At 46.8% G+C, this 18,722-nt stretch overlaps 1 protein-coding gene across 1 annotated transcript in view; it reads right to left on the bottom strand.

The window, feature by feature from the left end:
* The window catches only part of LOC142486200 (large neutral amino acids transporter small subunit 3-like), a 131,350-nt gene that overhangs the window by 4,468 nt on the left and 108,160 nt on the right, over window positions 1-18,722 (bottom strand). The window contains exon 6 of the mRNA XM_075584842.1: window positions 10,497-10,589. Within this exon, the coding sequence (XP_075440957.1) occupies window positions 10,497-10,589 (93 nt within the window). The remainder of the gene's footprint in view (window positions 1-10,496; window positions 10,590-18,722) is intronic.

Below are 18,722 nucleotides of genomic sequence, written 5' to 3' on the forward strand. Positions count from 1 at the left end.
TATAATGCTGTGTGTAATGGTGTGTAGCACAGGTTGTTATAATGCTGTGTGTAATGGTGTGTAGTGCAGGTTGTTATAATGCTGTGTGTAATGCTGTGTGTAGTGCAGGTTGTTGTAATGCTGTGTGTAATGCTGTGTGTAGTGCAGGTTGTTATAATGCTGTGTGTAGTGCAGGTTGTTATAATGCTGTGTGTAATGGTGTGTAGCGCAGGTTGTTATAATGCTGTGTGTAATGCTGTGTGTAGTGCAGGTTGTTATAATGCTGTGTGTAATGCTGTGTGTAGCGCAGGTTGTTGTAATGCTGTGTGTAATGGTGTGTAGCGCAGGTTGTTATAATGCTGTGTGTAATGCTGTGTGTAGTGCAGGTTGTTGTAATGCTGTGTGTAATGGTGTGTAGTGCAGGTTGTTATAATGCTGTGTGTAATGCTGTGTGTAGTGCAGGTTGTTGTAATGCTGTGTGTAATGCTGTGTGTAGTGCAGGTTGTTATAATGCTGTGTGTAGTGCAGGTTGTTATAATGCTGTGTGTAATGGTGTGTAGCGCAGGTTGTTATAATGCTGTGTGTAATGCTGTGTGTAGTGCAGGTTGTTATAATGCTGTGTGTAATGGTGTGTAGTGCAGGTTGTTATAATGCTGTGTGTAATGGTGTGTAGCGCAGGTTGTTATAATGCTGTGTGTAATGCTGTGTGTAGTGCAGGTTGTTATAATGCTGTGTGTAATGCTGTGTGTAGCGCAGGTTGTTATAATGCTGTGTGTAATGCTGTGTGTAGCGCAGGTTGTTATAATGGTGTGTGTAATGCAGGTTGTTATAATGCTGTGTGTAATGGTGTGTAGCGCACGTTGTTATAATGCTGTGTGTAATGGTGTGTGTAGCGCAGGTTGTTATAATGCTGTGTGTAATGGTGTGTAGCGCAGGTTGTTATAATGCTGTGTGTAATGCTGTGTGTAGTGCAGGTTGTTGTAATGCTGTGTGTAATGGTGTGTAGTGCAGGTTGTTATAATGCTGTGTGTAATGCTGTGTGTAGTGCAGGTTGTTGTAATGCTGTGTGTAATGCTGTGTGTAGTGCAGGTTGTTATAATGCTGTGTGTAATGGTGTGTAGCGCAGGTTGTTATAATGCTGTGTGTAATGCTGTGTGTAGTGCAGGTTGTTATAATGCTGTGTGTAATGCTGTGTGTAGTGCAGGTTGTTATAATGCTGTGTGTAATGGTGTGTAGCGCAGGTTGTTATAATGCTGTGTGTAATGGTGTGTGTAGCGCAGGTTGTTATAATGCTGTGTGTAATGGTGTGAAGCGCAGGTTGTTATAATGCTGTGTGTAATGCTGTGTGTAATGCTGTGTGTAATGGTGTGTAGCGCAGGTTGTTATAATGCTGTGTGTAATGGTGTGTAGCGCAGGTTGTTATAATGCTGTGTGTAATGGTGTGTAGCGCAGGTTGTTATAATGCTGTGTGTAGTGCAGGTTGTTATAATGCTGTGTGTAATGGTGTGTAGCGCAGGTTGTTATAATGCTGTGTGTAATGGTGTGTAGTGCAGGTTGTTATAATGCTGTGTGTAGTGCAGGTTGTTATAATGCTGTGTGTAGTGCAGGTTGTTATAATGCTGTGTGTAATGGTGTGTAGCGCAGGTTGTTATAATGCTGTGTGTAATGGTGTGTAGTGCAGGTTGTTATAATGCTGTGTGTAGTGCAGGTTGTTATAATGCTGTGTGTAATGGTGTGTAGTGCAGGTTGTTATAATGCTGTGTGTAATGCTGTGTGTAGTGCAGGTTGTTATAATGCTGTGTGTAATGGTGTGTAGCGCAGGTTGTTATAATACTGTGTGTAATGGTGTGTAGCGCAGGTTGTTATAATGCTGTGTGTAATGGTGTGTAGCGCAGGTTGTTATAATGCTGTGTGTAATGGTGTGTAGCGCAGGTTGTTATAATGCTGTGTGTAATGGTGTGTAGTGCAGGTTGTTATAATGCTGTGTGTAATGCTGTGTGTAGTGCAGGTTGTTATAATGCTGTGTGTAATGGTGTGTAGCGCAGGTTGTTATAATGCTGTGTGTAATGGTGTGCAGCGCAGGTTGTTATAATGCTGTGTGTAATGGTGTGTAGTGCAGGTTGTTATAATGCTGTGTGTAATGGTGTGTAGCGCAGGTTGTTATAATGCTGTGTGTAATGGTGTGTAGTGCAGGTTGTTATAATGCTGTGTGTAATGGTGTGTAGCGCAGGTTGTTATAATGCTGTGTGTAATGGTGTGTAGTGCAGGTTGTTATAATGCTGTGTGTAATGGTGTGTAGCGCAGGTTGTTATAATACTGTGTGTAATGGTGTGTAGCGCAGGTTGTTATAATGCTGTGTGTAATGGTGTGTAGCGCAGGTTGTTATAATGCTGTGTGTAATGGTGTGTAGCGCAGGTTGTTATAATGCTGTGTGTAATGGTGTGTAGCGCAGGTTGTTATAATGCTGTGTGTAATGGTGTGCAGCGCAGGTTGTTATAATGCTGTGTGTAATGGTGTGTGTAGCGCAGGTTGTTATAATGCTGTGTGTAATGGTGTGTGTAGCGCAGGTTGTTATAATGCTGTGTGTAATGGTGTGTGTAGCGCAGGTTGTTATAATGCTGTGTGTAATGGTGTGTGTAGCGCAGGTTGTTATAATGCTGTGTGTAATGGTGTGTGTAGCGCAGGTTGTTATAATGCTGTGTGTAATGGTGTGTAGTGCAGGTTGTTATAATGCTGTGTGTAATGGTGTGTAGCGCAGGTTGTTATAATGCTGTGTGTAATGCTGTGTGTAGTGCAGGTTGTTATAATGCTGTGTGTAATGCTGTGTGTAGTGCAGGTTGTTATAATGCTGTGTGTAATGCTGTGTGTAGCGCAGGTTGTTATAATGGTGTGTGTAATGCAGGTTGTTATAATGCTGTGTGTAATGGTGTGTAGCGCAGGTTGTTATAATGCTGTGTGTAATGGTGTGTGTAGCGCAGGTTGTTATAATGCTGTGTGTAATGGTGTGTAGCGCAGGTTGTTATAATGCTGTGTGTAATGCTGTGTGTAGTGCAGGTTGTTGTAATGCTGTGTGTAATGGTGTGTAGTGCAGGTTGTTATAATGCTGTGTGTAATGCTGTGTGTAGTGCAGGTTGTTGTAATGCTGTGTGTAATGCTGTGTGTAGTGCAGGTTGTTATAATGCTGTGTGTAATGGTGTGTAGCGCAGGTTGTTATAATGCTGTGTGTAATGCTGTGTGTAGTGCAGGTTGTTATAATGCTGTGTGTAATGCTGTGTGTAGTGCAGGTTGTTATAATGCTGTGTGTAATGGTGTGTAGCGCAGGTTGTTATAATGCTGTGTGTAATGGTGTGTGTAGCGCAGGTTGTTATAATGCTGTGTGTAATGGTGTGTAGCGCAGGTTGTTATAATGCTGTGTGTAATGCTGTGTGTAATGCTGTGTGTAATGGTGTGTAGCGCAGGTTGTTATAATGCTGTGTGTAATGGTGTGTAGCGCAGGTTGTTATAATGCTGTGTGTAATGGTGTGTAGCGCAGGTTGTTATAATGCTGTGTGTAGTGCAGGTTGTTATAATGCTGTGTGTAATGGTGTGTAGCGCAGGTTGTTATAATGCTGTGTATAATGGTGTGTAGTGCAGGTTGTTATAATGCTGTGTGTAGTGCAGGTTGTTATAATGCTGTGTGTAGTGCAGGTTGTTATAATGCTGTGTGTAATGGTGTGTAGCGCAGGTTGTTATAATGCTGTGTGTAATGGTGTGTAGTGCAGGTTGTTATAATGCTGTGTGTAGTGCAGGTTGTTATAATGCTGTGTGTAATGCTGTGTGTAGTGCAGGTTGTTATAATGCTGTGTGTAATGGTGTGTAGCGCAGGTTGTTATAATACTGTGTGTAATGGTGTGTAGCGCAGGTTGTTATAATGCTGTGTGTAATGGTGTGTAGCGCAGGTTGTTATAATACTGTGTGTAATGGTGTGTAGCGCAGGTTGTTATAATGCTGTGTGTAATGGTGTGTAGTGCAGGTTGTTATAATGCTGTGTGTAATGGTGTGTAGCGCAGGTTGTTATAATGCTGTGTGTAATGGTGTGTAGTGCAGGTTGTTATAATGCTGTGTGTAATGCTGTGTGTAGTGCAGGTTGTTATAATGCTGTGTGTAATGGTGTGTAGCGCAGGTTGTTATAATACTGTGTGTAATGGTGTGTAGCGCAGGTTGTTATAATACTGTGTGTAATGGTGTGTAGCGCAGGTTGTTATAATGCTGTGTGTAATGGTGTGTAGTGCAGGTTGTTATAATGCTGTGTGTAATGCTGTGTGTAGTGCAGGTTGTTATAATGCTGTGTGTAATGGTGTGTAGCGCAGGTTGTTATAATGCTGTGTGTAATGGTGTGTAGCGCAGGTTGTTATAATGCTGTGTGTAATGGTGTGTAGCGCAGGTTGTTATAATGCTGTGTGTAATGGTGTGTAGTGCAGGTTGTTATAATGCTGTGTGTAATGCTGTGTGTAGCGCAGGTTGTTATAATGCTGTGTGTAATGGTGTGTGTAGTGCAGGTTGTTATAATGCTGTGTGTAATGGTGTGTAGCGCAGGTTGTTATAATGCTGTGTGTAATGGTGTGTAGTGCAGGTTGTTATAATGCTGTGTGTAATGGTGTGTAGCGCAGGTTGTTATAATGCTGTGTGTAATGGTGTGTAGTGCAGGTTGTTATAATGCTGTGTGTAATGGTGTGTAGTGCAGGTTGTTATAATGCTGTGTGTAATGGTGTGTAGCGCAGGTTGTTATAATGCTGTGTGTAATGGTGTGTAGTGCAGGTTGTTATAATGCTGTGTGTAATGGTGTGTAGTGCAGGTTGTTATAATGCTGTGTGTAATGGTGTGTAGCGCAGGTTGTTATAATGCTGTGTGTAATGGTGTGTAGTGCAGATTGTTATAATGCTGTGTGTAATGGTGTGTAGTGCAGGTTGTTATAATGCTGTGTGTAATGGTGTGTAGTGCAGGTTGTTATAATGCTGTGTGTAATGGTGTGTAGTGCAGGTTGTTATAATGCTGTGTGTAATGGTGTGTAGCGCAGGTTGTTATAATACTGTGTGTAATGGTGTGTGTAGTGCAGGTTGTTATAATATTGTGTGTAATGGTGTGTAGCGCAGGTTGTTATAATGCTGTGTGTAATGGTGTGTGTAGTGCAGGTTGTTGTAATGCTGTGTGTAATGGTGTGTACTGCAGGTTGTTATAATGCTGTGTGTAATGGTGTGTGTAGTGCAGGTTGTTATAATGCTGTGTGTAATGGTGTGTAGCGCAGGTTGTTATAATGCTGTGTGTAATGGTGTGTGTAGTGCAGGTTGTTGTAATGCTGTGTGTAATGGTGTGTAGCGCAGGTTGTTATAATGCTGTGTGTAATGGTGTGTGTAGCGCAGGTTGTTATAATGCTGTGTGTAATGGTGTGTGTAGCGCAGGTTGTTATAATGCTGTGTGTAATGGTGTGTGTAGCGCAGGTTGTTATAATGCTGTGTGTAATGGTGTGTAGCGCAGGTTGTTATAATGCTGTGTGTAATGCTGTGTGTAGTGCAGGTTGTTGTAATGCTGTGTGTAATGGTGTGTAGTGCAGGTTGTTATAATGCTGTGTGTAATGCTGTGTGTAGTGCAGGTTGTTGTAATGCTGTGTGTAATGCTGTGTGTAGTGCAGGTTGTTATAATGCTGTGTGTAATGGTGTGTAGCGCAGGTTGTTATAATGCTGTGTGTAATGCTGTGTGTAGTGCAGGTTGTTATAATGCTGTGTGTAATGCTGTGTGTAGCGCAGGTTGTTATAATGCTGTGTGTAATGGTGTGTGTAGCGCAGGTTGTTATAATGCTGTGTGTAATGGTGTGTAGCGCAGGTTGTTATAATGCTGTGTGTAATGCTGTGTGTAATGCTGTGTGTAATGGTGTGTAGCGCAAGTTGTTATAATGCTGTGTGTAATGGTGTGTAGCGCAGGTTGTTATAATGCTGTGTGTAATGGTGTGTAGCGCAGGTTGTTATAATGCTGTGTGTAGTGCAGGTTGTTATAATGCTGTGTGTAATGGTGTGTAGCGCAGGTTGTTATAATGCTGTGTATAATGGTGTGTAGTGCAGGTTGTTATAATGCTGTGTGTAGTGCAGGTTGTTATAATGCTGTGTGTAGTGCAGGTTGTTATAATGCTGTGTGTAATGGTGTGTAGCGCAGGTTGTTATAATGCTGTGTGTAATGGTGTGTAGTGCAGGTTGTTATAATGCTGTGTGTAGTGCAGGTTGTTATAATGCTGTGTGTAATGCTGTGTGTAGTGCAGGTTGTTATAATGCTGTGTGTAATGGTGTGTAGCGCAGGTTGTTATAATACTGTGTGTAATGGTGTGTAGCGCAGGTTGTTATAATGCTGTGTGTAATGGTGTGTAGCGCAGGTTGTTATAATACTGTGTGTAATGGTGTGTAGCGCAGGTTGTTATAATGCTGTGTGTAATGGTGTGTAGTGCAGGTTGTTATAATGCTGTGTGTAATGGTGTGTAGCGCAGGTTGTTATAATGCTGTGTGTAATGGTGTGTAGTGCAGGTTGTTATAATGCTGTGTGTAATGGTGTGTAGTGCAGGTTGTTATAATGCTGTGTGTAATGCTGTGTGTAGTGCAGGTTGTTATAATGCTGTGTGTAATGGTGTGTAGCGCAGGTTGTTATAATACTGTGTGTAATGGTGTGTAGCGCAGGTTGTTATAATACTGTGTGTAATGGTGTGTAGCGCAGGTTGTTATAATGCTGTGTGTAATGGTGTGTGTAGTGCAGGTTGTTATAATGCTGTGTGTAATGGTGTGTAGTGCAGGTTGTTATAATGCTGTGTGTAATGGTGTGTAGTGCAGGTTGTTATAATGCTGTGTGTAATGGTGTGTAGTGCAGGTTGTTATAATGCTGTGTGTAATGGTGTGTAGTGCAGGTTGTTATAATGCTGTGTGTAATGGTGTGTAGTGCAGGTTGTTATAATGCTGTGTGTAATGGTGTGTAGTGCAGGTTGTTATAATGCTGTGTGTAATGGCGTGTGTAATGCTGTGTGTAATGGTGTGTAGTGCAGGTTGTTATAATGCTGTGTGTAATGGTGTGTAGTGCAGGTTGTTATAATGCTGTGTGTAATGGTGTGTAGTGCAGGTTGTTATAATGCTGTGTGTAATGGTGTGTAGCGCAGGTTGTTATAATGCTGTGTGTAATGGTGTGTAGTGCAGGTTGTTATAATGCTGTGTGTAATGGTGTGTGTAGCGCAGGTTGTTATAATGCTGTGTGTAATGGTGTGTGTAGCGCAGGTTGTTATAATGCTGTGTGTAATGGTGTGTAGCGCAGGTTGTTATAATGCTGTGTGTAATGGTGTGTAGTGCAGGTTGTTATAATGCTGTGTGTAATGGTGTGTAGCGCAGGTTGTTATAATGCTGTGTGTAATGGCGTGTGTAATGCTGTGTGTAATGGTGTGTAGTGCAGGTTGTTATAATGCTGTGTGTAATGGCGTGTGTAATGCTGTGTGTAATGGTGTGTAGCGCAGGTTGTTATAATGCTGTGTGTAATGGTGTGTAGTGCAGGTTGTTATAATGCTGTGTGTAATGGTGTGTAGCGCAGGTTGTTATAATGCTGTGTGTAATGGCGTGTGTAATGCTGTGTGTAATGGTGTGTAGTGCAGGTTGTTATAATGCTGTGTGTAATGGTGTGTAGCGCAGGTTGTTATAATGCTGTGTGTAGTGCAGGTTGTTATAATGCTGTGTGTAATGGTGTGTAGCGCAGGTTGTTATAATGCTGTGTGTAATGGTGTGTAGCGCAGGTTGTTATAATGCTGTGTGTAATGGTGTGTAGCGCAGGTTGTTATAATGCTGTGTGTAATGGTGTGTAGCGCAGGTTGTTATAATGCTGTGTGTAATGGTGTGTGTAGCGCAGGTTGTTATAATGCTGTGTGTAATGGTGTGTAGCGCAGGTTGTTATAATGCTGTGTGTAATGCTGTGTGTAGTGCAGGTTGTTATAATGCTGTGTGTAATGGTGTGTGTAGCGCAGGTTGTTATAATGCTGTGTGTAATGGTGTGTAGCGCAGGTTGTTATAATGCTGTGTGTAATGCTGTGTGTAGCGCAGGTTGTTATAATGCTGTGTGTAATGGTGTGTAGTGCAGGTTGTTATAATGCTGTGTGTAATGCTGTGTGTAGCGCAGGTTGTTATAATGCTGTGTGTAATGGTGTGTAGCGCAGGTTGTTATAATGCTGTGTGTAATGGTGTGTAGCGCAGGTTGTTATAATGCTGTGTGTAATGGTGTGTGTAGCGCAGGTTGTTATAATGCTGTGTGTAATGGTGTGTAGTGCAGGTTGTTATAATGCTGTGTGTAATGGTGTGTAGCGCAGGTTGTTATAATGCTGTGTGTAATGGTGTGTAGCGCAGGTTGTTATAATGCTGTGTGTAATGGTGTGTAGTGCAGGTTGTTATAATGCTGTGTGTAATGGTGTGTGTAGCGCAGGTTGTTATAATGCTGTGTGTAATGGTGTGTGTAGCGCAGGTTGTTATAATGCTGTGTGTAATGGTGTGTAGCGCAGGTTGTTATAATGCTGTGTGTAATGGTGTGTGTAGCGCAGGTTGTTATAATGCTGTGTGTAATGGTGTGTAGCGCAGGTTGTTATAATGCTGTGTGTAATGGTGTGTAGCGCAGGTTGTTATAATGCTGTGTGTAATGGTGTGTGTAGCGCAGGTTGTTATAATGCTGTGTGTAATGGTGTGTAGCGCAGGTTGTTATAATGCTGTGTGTAATGGTGTGTAGCGCAGGTTGTTATAATGCTGTGTGTAATGGTGTGTAGCGCAGGTTGTTATAATGCTGTGTGTAATGGTGTGTGTAGCGCAGGTTGTTATAATGCTGTGTGTAATGGTGTGTAGCGCAGGTTGTTATAATGCTGTGTGTAATGGTGTGTAGCGCAGGTTGTTATAATGCTGTGTGTAATGGTGTGTAGTGCAGGTTGTTATAATGCTGTGTGTAATGGTGTGTAGCGCAGGTTGTTATAATGCTGTGTGTAATGGTGTGTGTAGCGCAGGTTGTTATAATGCTGTGTGTAATGCTGTGTGTAGCGCAGGTTGTTATAATGCTGTGTGTAATGCTGTGTGTAGTGCAGGTTGTTATAATGCTGTGTGTAATGGTGTGTAGCGCAGGTTGTTATAATGCTGTGTGTAATGGCGTGTGTAATGCTGTGTGTAATGGTGTGTAGTGCAGGTTGTTATAATGCTGTGTGTAATGGTGTGTAGCGCAGGTTGTTATAATGCTGTGTGTAGTGCAGGTTGTTATAATGCTGTGTGTAATGGTGTGTAGCGCAGGTTGTTATAATGCTGTGTGTAATGGTGTGTAGCGCAGGTTGTTATAATGCTGTGTGTAATGGTGTGTAGCGCAGGTTGTTATAATGCTGTGTGTAATGGTGTGTAGCGCAGGTTGTTATAATGCTGTGTGTAATGGTGTGTGTAGCGCAGGTTGTTATAATGCTGTGTGTAATGGTGTGTAGCGGCGGGCGGCGGGCGGTGGGCGGCAGGCGGTGGGCGGTGGGCGGCGGGCGGAGGGCGGCGGGCGGCGGGCGGCGGGCGGCGGGCGGTGGGCGGCAGGCGGCGGGCGGCGGGCGGCAGGCAGCGGGCGGCGGGCAGCGGGCGGTGGGCAGCGGGCGGTGGGCGGCGGGCAGCGGGCGGCGGGCGGCGGGCGGTGGGCGGCGGGCGGCGGGCGGTGGGCGGCAGGCAGCGGGCGGCAGGCAGCGGGCGGCGGGCAGCGGGCGGTGGGCGGCAGGCAGTGGGCAGCGGGCGGCGGGCGGCGGGCGGTGGGCAGCGGGCGGTGGGCAGCGAGCGGTGGGCAGCGGGCGGTGGGCGGCGGGCGGTGGGCGGCGGGCAGCGGGCGGCGGGCGGCGGGCGGTGGGCGGCAGGCAGTGGGCAGTGGGCGGCAGGCAGTGGGCAGCGGGCGGCGGGCGGCGGGCGGCGGGCGGTGGGCAGCGGGCGGTGGGCAGCGGGCGGTGGGCAGCGGGCGGTGGGCAGCGGGCGGTGGGCAGCGGGCGGTGGGCGGCGAGCGGTGGGCAGCGGGCGGTGGGCGGCGGGCGGTGGGCGGCGGGCAGCGGGCGGCGGGCGGCGGGCGGTGGGCGGCAGGCAGTGGGCAGTGGGCGGCAGGCAGTGGGCAGCGGGCGGCGGGCGGCGGGCGGCGGGCGGTGGGCAGCGGGCGGTGGGCAGCGGGCGGTGGGCAGCGGGCGGTGGGCAGCGGGCGGTGGGCAGCGGGCGGTGGGCGGCGAGCGGTGGGCAGCGGGCGGTGGGCGGCGGGCGGTGGGCGGCGGGCAGCGGGCGGCGGGCGGCGGGCGGTGGGCGGCAGGCGGCGGGCGGTGGGCGGCGGGCGGAGGGCGGCGGGCGGCGGGCGGCGGGCGGCGGGCGGCGGGCGGCGGGCGGCGGGCGGCGGGCGGCGGGCGGCGGGCGGCGGGCGGCGGGCGGCGGGCGGCGGGCGGCGGGCGGCAGGCGGCGACATTTATGTGGCTGTTTGTGCAGATCCAGGTTTTTTACCTTTACTCCCGGGAATGTGACCGCAGACGATGCATAGGACCCGATCATTAAAGACATCATCGTAGAGCGCAAACTACCAAACATATTGGGTAACTGGTGAGAGACAGAGATACATTGTGAGGAATAAAGAGACAGCCAGAGATACAATGTGAGGAATAAAGAGACAACCAGAGATACAATGTGAGGATAAAGAGACAGCCAGAGATACAATGTGAGGATAAAGAGACAACCAGAGATACAATGTGAGGAATAAAGAGACAGCCAGAGATACAATGTGAGGATAAAGAGACAGCCAGAGATACAATGTGAGGATAAAGAGACAGCCCGAGATAACATGTGAGGAATAAAGAGACAACCAGAGATACAATGTGAGGATAAAGAGACAGCCCGAGATAACATGTGAGGAATAAAGAGACAGCCAGAGATACAATGTGAGGAATAAAGAGACAACCAGAGATACAATGTGAGGATAAAGAGACAGCCAGAGATACAATGTGAGGATAAAGAGACAACCAGAGATACAATGTGAGGAATAAAGAGACAGCCAGAGATACAATGTGAGGATAAAGAGACAGCCAGAGATACAATGTGAGGATAAAGAGACAGCCCGAGATAACATGTGAGGAATAAAGAGACAGCCCGAGATACAATGTGAGGATGAAGAGACAACCAGAGATACAATGTGAGGATAAAGAGACAGCCCGAGATAACATGTGAGGAATAAAGAGACAGCCTGAAATACAATGTGAGGAATAAAGAGACAACCAGAGATACAATGTGAGGAATAAAGAGACAGCCCGAGATACAATGTGAGGATAAAGAGACAACCAGAGATACAATGTGAGGAATAAAGAGACAGCCAGAGATACAATGTGAGGATAAAGAGACAGCCAGAGATACAATGTGAGGATAAAGAGACAGCCCGAGATATCATGTGAGGAATAAAGAGACAGCCCGAGACACAATGTGAGGATGAAGAGACAACCAGAGATACAATGTGAGGATAAAGAGACAGCCCGAGATAACATGTGAGGAATAAAGAGACAGCCAGAGATACAATGTGAGGAATAAAGAGACAACCAGACATACAATGTGAGGATAAAGAGACAGCCAGAGATACAATGTGAGGATAAAGAGACAACCAGAGATACAATGTGAGGAATAAAGAGACAGCCAGAGATACAATGTGAGGATAAAGAGACAGCCAGAGATACAATGTGAGGATAAAGAGACAGCCCGAGATAACATGTGAGGAATAAAGAGACAGCCCGAGATACAATGTGAGGATGAAGAGACAACCAGAGATACAATGTGAGGATAAAGAGACAGCCCGAGATAACATGTGAGGAATAAAGAGACAGCCTGAGATACAATGTGAGGAATAAAGAGACAACCAGACATACAATGTGAGGATAAAGAGACAGCCAGAGATACAATGTGAGGATAAAGAGACAACCAGAGATACAATGTGAGGAATAAAGAGACAGCCAGAGATACAATGTGAGGATAAAGAGACAGCCAGAGATACAATGTGAGGATAAAGAGACAGCCCGAGATAACATGTGAGGAATAAAGAGACAGCCCGAGATACAATGTGAGGATAAAGAGACAACCAGAGATACAATATGAGGATAAAGAGACAGCCCGAGATAACATGTGAGGAATAAAGAGACAGCCAGAGATACAATGTGAGGATAAAGAGACAGCCCGAGATAACATGTGAGGATAAAGAGACAGCCAGAGATACAATGTGAGGATAAAGTGACAGCCAGAGATACAATGTGAGGAATAATGAGACAACCAGAGATACAATGTGAGGAATAAAGGGGGTGGGGGGATAATATTCACATTTAGTGACAGTGTAATCAAGGTGTTTAGAGATACATCTGACATTAGTGACCTACTTGCCTGAGGTCTCAATTGGTGACATTTTATTTCTGGGTTTGAATGACATATCCAGCAATAGAGGGGAAAAGATTGGGACACTTAGCTGCATTGCGCATGCGTATGTCCTGTGCTGTTACATTTACATCACAATAGCCACTAAGGCCTCGTCCATGGTTGCTGCTTGCTGGCGGAGGCGCGCTGAGGCGCGCTCCCGCTCAGCACTGAGCCCCTACAGCCGCAATTAGAGCGGCTTTAGTAGGGGCTCGCCTGCGCTTCCGCAAGCGCGCGGAAGTGTAGGTCTTACCAGAATTTTAAATTTCATCGCTCGCCGGAGCGCAGGGCCGGTCACACAGTCCAGATCTTCTCTCCTCTCCCTGTCCACGTGGCGGTCATCTATCGCCCACCTACCTCTACTCATCCCCCTTCTGCCTTTCTCTCTCACTTTGAATCCTGGCTCTCTTTCTTTCTCTCCTCAGACTCCCCTGTTCTTCTCCTTGGGGACTTCAATTGCCACATTGATGACCCCTCTCTTCCTTGGGCCTCCCGCTTTCTCTCTCTAACCTCTTCTTTTGGCCTTCAACAGTGGCCAGCACCCACAAGGATGGCCACTACCTAGACCTGGTTTTCACTAAAAACTTTTCTCTCTGATTTCTCCATTTCCCCCCTTCCTCTCTGACCATCACCTCATCTCATTTTCTCTCTCTCGCTTCTCTACATCTCCTTCTAGCCCTCGTTTCTGCAGAAACCTGCGCTCTATTAACCTACCAGCTTTTGATTCCACTTTACGCTCTTCCCTCTGCTCTCTCAGTTCTGCTTCAGACCCCGACAACCTGGTCAGGAACTACAACTCTGCCTTATCCTCCTCTCTTGATCTACATGCCACGCTTTCTCTCTGCCGTCCTCGCCCTTCTAACCCCAGAACCTGGCTAAATTTCCACACGCGCATGCTGCGTTCCTCCACTCGTTCCTCTGAACGCCTCTGGAGGAAATCTCACACTCTCGCAGACTTCCTTCACTACAAATTTATGCTATCCTGTTTCAACTCTGCCCTCTCTCAGGCTAAACAAACCTACTTTTCATCACTAATCAACACGCACAAGTCTAACCCACGCCGACTCTTTCCTATCTTTGACTCTCTACTCAGACCACCTGGTTGCCTCCTCTTCTTCTTCAATTCTCCTTCACATTCTCCATACTCTTGGAATTCGGAACAAAGCTCTATCCTGGATCTCCTCCTACCTCTCCCATCGTACTTTCAGTGTCTCTTCTGCTAACATCTCCTCCTCCATTGATCTCTGTGTGGGGGTACCCCAGGGCTCTGTCCTGGGACCTCTTCTCTTTTCTCTGTACACACTCTCTCTAGGTGACCTAATCACATCATTTGGGTTTAATTATCACCTCTATGCTGATGACACACAAATTTACCTTTCAACCCCCGACCTTACACCTGTTATACAGACCAAAGTTTCTGAATGTCTCTCTGGAATATCATCCTGGATGGCCCTCCGCCGACTGAAACTTAACATGGCAAAAACAGAGCTCCTTATACTTCCTCCCAAACCTGGCCCTACTACCTCCTTCCACATTACTGTTGGAACTACAATCATTCATCCGGTAGGCCAAGCACACTGCCTAGGGGTCACACTCGACGACTCTCTCACATTCAAAATATCTAAAACCTGTCCCTTTTTCCTCCGCAATATAACAAAGATACGCCCTTTCCTCTGTTGCTCGACTGCTAAAACTCTGACTCAGGCCCTCATTCTCTCCCGTCTTGATTACTGCAACCTCCTGCTGTCCGGCCTTCCTGCCTCTCACCTGTCTCCCCTACAATCTATCCTAAATGCTGCTGCCGGAATCACTCTACTCTTTCCTAGATCTGTCTCAGCGTCTCCCCTCATGAAATCCCTCTCCTGGCTTCCGATCAAATCCCGCATCTCACACTCCATTCTTCTCCTCACTTTTAAAGCTTTACACTCTTCTGCCCCTCCTTACATCTCAGCCCTAATTTTTGTTATGCACCATCCTGACTCGTGTTCTGCTCAAGGATGTCTTCTCTCTACCCTCTTTGTATCTAAAGCCCTCTCCCGCCTTAAACCTTTCTCACTTTCTGCCCTCTGGAATGCCCTTCCCCTCAATACCCGACTAGCACCCTCTCTATCCACCTTTAAGACCCACCTTAAGACACACTTGCTTAAAGAAGCGTATGAGTAGCACCGTGGCTAATACTATACACGATACTAAAGCGTGGCCCCCTACAGACGCACTTACCAGAACTCCCTCCTACTGTCCCTGTACGTTCTCCCCACCAATTAGACTGTAAGCTCCTCGGGGCAGGGACTCCTCTTACGAAATATTACTTTTATGTCTGAAGCACTTATTCCCATGATCTGTTATTTGTATTATTTGTTATTTATATAATCGTCACGTGTATTACTGCTGTGAAGCGCTATGTATACTAATGGCGCTGTATAAATAATGACACACACACACACACACACACACACACACACACACACACACATTGGACTATGCGAATTAGCAGCTAGGTGGCGCCGTTGGTCACCCTACCATTTTATCCCCATGTTCTGGTTTCCGAGTATAATTTCACATATTTACGATCAGAAACCAGTGAAGAGAGTACGTATTAAATAGTTATTTTAACATTTATGTATATGCCCCTCAAACCTCCCTCCAAATAAATTATGCAGAGTTGTCTGTGCTGAAAAGGGAACATTCCTGAGGTACCCTGGGGGATATGCTAATGTGTATATGCAACTGGAAAAACTATTAAGTCAGGATTATAGGGTGACCAGATTTTCAAATGTAAAAACCGGGACATGTGGTCACCCCAGTCAGGGATAGGGTGACCAGTCAGGGATAGGGTGACCAGTCAGGGATAGGGTGACCAGTCAGGGATAGGGTGACCAGTCAGGGAGCCCTCTCCTCCTCGCCCCGTGCTGCAAACATTTCATTCTGCTTCTTGTAAACATGCGGTGTGGCTCTGACCCTTCGGGGATCCTACAGTAAGCAGCATTGTGAGGAACAGAGAGACAGACAGATACACTGTGAGGGACAGAGAGACAGACAGAGATACACTGTGAGGGACAGAGAGACAGTCAGAGATACACTGTGAGGGATAGAGAGACAGACAGAGATACATTGTGAGGGATAGAGAGACAGACAGAGACACACTGTGAGGGATCGTGAGACAGACAGAGACACACTGTGAGGGATAGAGAGACAGACAGAGACACACTGTGAGGGATAGAGAGACAGACAGAGATACACTGTGAGGGACAGAGAGACAGACACAGATACACTGTGAGGGATAGAGAGACAGACAGAGATACACTGTGAGGGGCAGAGAGACAGACAGAGATACACTGTGAGGGATAGAGAGACAGACAGAGATACACTGTGAGGGATAGAGAGACAGACAGAGATACACTGTGAGGGGCAGAGAGACAGACAGAGATACACTGTGAGGGATAGAGAGACAGACAGAGATACATTGTGAGGAACAGAGAGACAGACAGAGATACACTGTGAGGGATAGAGAGACAGACAGAGATACACTGTGAGGGACAGAGAGACAGACAGATACACTGTGAGGGATAGAGAGACAGACAGAGATACACTGTGAGGGACAGAGAGACAGACAGATACACTGTGAGGGATAGAGAGACAGACAGAGATACACTGTGAGGGACAGAGAGACAGTCAGAGATACACTGTGAGGGATAGAGAGACAGACACAGATACATTGTGAGGAACAGAGAGACAGACAGAGATACACTGTGAGGGATAGAGAGACAGACAGAGATACATTGTGAGGAACAGAGAGACAGACAGAGATACACTGTGAGGGATAGAGAGACAGACAGAGATACACTGTGAGGGATAGAGAGACAGACAGAGACACACTGTGAGGGATAGAGAGACAGACAGAGATACACTGTGAGGGATAGAGAGACAGACAGAGACACACTGTGAGGGACAGAGGGACAGACAGAGATACACTGTGAGGGATAGAGAGACAGACAGAGATACACTGTGAGGGACAGAGAGACAGTCAGAGATACACTGTGATGGATAGAGAGACAGACAGAGACACACTGTGAGGGATAGAGAGACAGACAGAGATACACTGTGAGGAATAGAGAGACAGTCAGAGATACACTGTGAGGGACAGAGAGACAGACACAGATACACTGTGAGGGATAGAGAGACAGACAGAGATACACTGTGAGGGATAGAGAGACAGACAGAGATACACTGTGAGGGATAGAGAGACAGACAGTGATACACTGTGAGGGACAGAGAGACAGACAGAGATACACTGTGAGGGATAGAGAGACAGACAGAGACACACTGTGAGGGATAGAGAGACAGACAGAGACACACTGTGAGGGATAGAGAGACAGACAGAGACACACTGTGAGGGATAGAGAGACAGACAGAGATACACTGTGAGGGACAGAGAGACAGACACAGATACACTGTGAGGGATAGAGAGACAGACAGAGATACACTGTGAGGGATAGAGAGACAGACAGAGATACACTGTGAGGGACAGAGAGACAGACAGAGATACACTGTGAGGGATAGAGAGACAGACACAGATACACTGTGAGGGATAGAGAGACAGACAGAGATACACTGTGAGGGATAGAGAGACAGACAGAGACACACTGTGAGGGATAGAGAGACAGACAGAGATACACTGTGAGGGGCAGAGAGACAGACAGAGATACACTGTGAGGGACAGAGAGACAGACAGAGATACACTGTGAGGAATAGAGAGACAGTCAGAGATACACTGTGAGGGACAGAGAGACAGACACAGATACACTGTGAGGGATAGAGAGACAGACAGAGACACACTGTGAGGGACAGAGAGACAGACAGAGACACACTGTGAGGGATAGAGAGACAGACAGAGATACATTGTGAGGGACAGAGAGACAGAGATACATTGTGAGGGATAGAGAGACAGACAGAGATACATTGTGAGGGACAGAGAGACAGACAGAGATACACTGTGAGGGATAGAGAGACAGACAGAGATACACTGTGAGGGACAGAGAGACAGACAGAGACACACTGTGAGGGATAGAGAGACAGAGATACACTGTGAGGGATAGAGAGACAGACAGAGATACACTGTGAGGGACAGAGAGACAGACAGATACACTGTGAGGGACAGAGAGACAGACAGAGATACACTGTGAGGGACAGAGAGACAGTCAGAGATACACTGTGAGGGATAGAGAGACAGACAGAGACACACTGTGAGGGATAGAGAGACAGACAGAGATACACTGTGAGGGGCAGAGAGACAGACAGAGACACACAGTGAGGGGCAGAGAGACAGACAGAGACACACTGTGAGGGACAGAGAGACAGACAGAGATACACTGTGAGGGATAGAGAGACAGACAGTGATACACTGTGAGGGATAGAGAGACAGACAGTGATACACTGTGAGGGATAGAGAGACAGACAGAGATACACTGTGAGGGATAGAGAGACAGACAGAGACACACTGTGAGGGGCAGAGAGAGACAGACAGAGATACACTGTGAGGGATAGAGAGACAGACAGAGACACACTGTGAGGGATAGAGAGACAGACAGAGACACACTGTGAGGGGCAGAGAGACAGACAGACAGAGATACACTGTGAGGGATAGAGAGACAGACAGTGATACACTGTGAGGGATAGAGATAGACAGAGATACACTGTGAGGGATAGAGAGACAGACAGAGATACACTGTGAGGGATAGAGAGACAGACAGAGATACACTGTGAGGGACAGAGAGACAGACAGAGACACACTGTGAGGGATAGAGAGACAGACAGAGATACACTGTGAGGGATAGAGAGACAGACAGAGATACACTGTGAGGGATAGAGAGACAGACAGAGACACACTGTGAGGGATAGAGAGACAGACAGAGATACACTGTGAGGGATAGAGAGACAGACAGATACACTGTGAGGGACAGAGAGACAGACAGAGACACACTGTGCGGGGCAGAGAGAGACAGACAGAGACACACTGTGAGGGATAGAGAGACAGACAGAGACACACTGTGAGGGATAGAGAGACAGACAGAGATACACTGTGAGGGATAGAGAGACAGACAGAGACACACTGTGAGGGATAGAGAGACAGACAGAGATACACTGTGAGGGATAGAGAGACAGACAGATACACTGTGAGGGATAGAGAGACAGACAGAGACACACTGTGAGGGGCAGAGAGAGACAGACAGAGATACACTGTGAGGGATAGAGAGACAGACAGAGACACACTGTGAGAGATAGAGAGAC

This window comes from Ascaphus truei, unplaced genomic scaffold (genome assembly GCF_040206685.1).
Source record: "Ascaphus truei isolate aAscTru1 unplaced genomic scaffold, aAscTru1.hap1 HAP1_SCAFFOLD_777, whole genome shotgun sequence".
NCBI classification, from domain to species: Eukaryota; Metazoa; Chordata; class Amphibia; order Anura; family Ascaphidae; genus Ascaphus; species Ascaphus truei.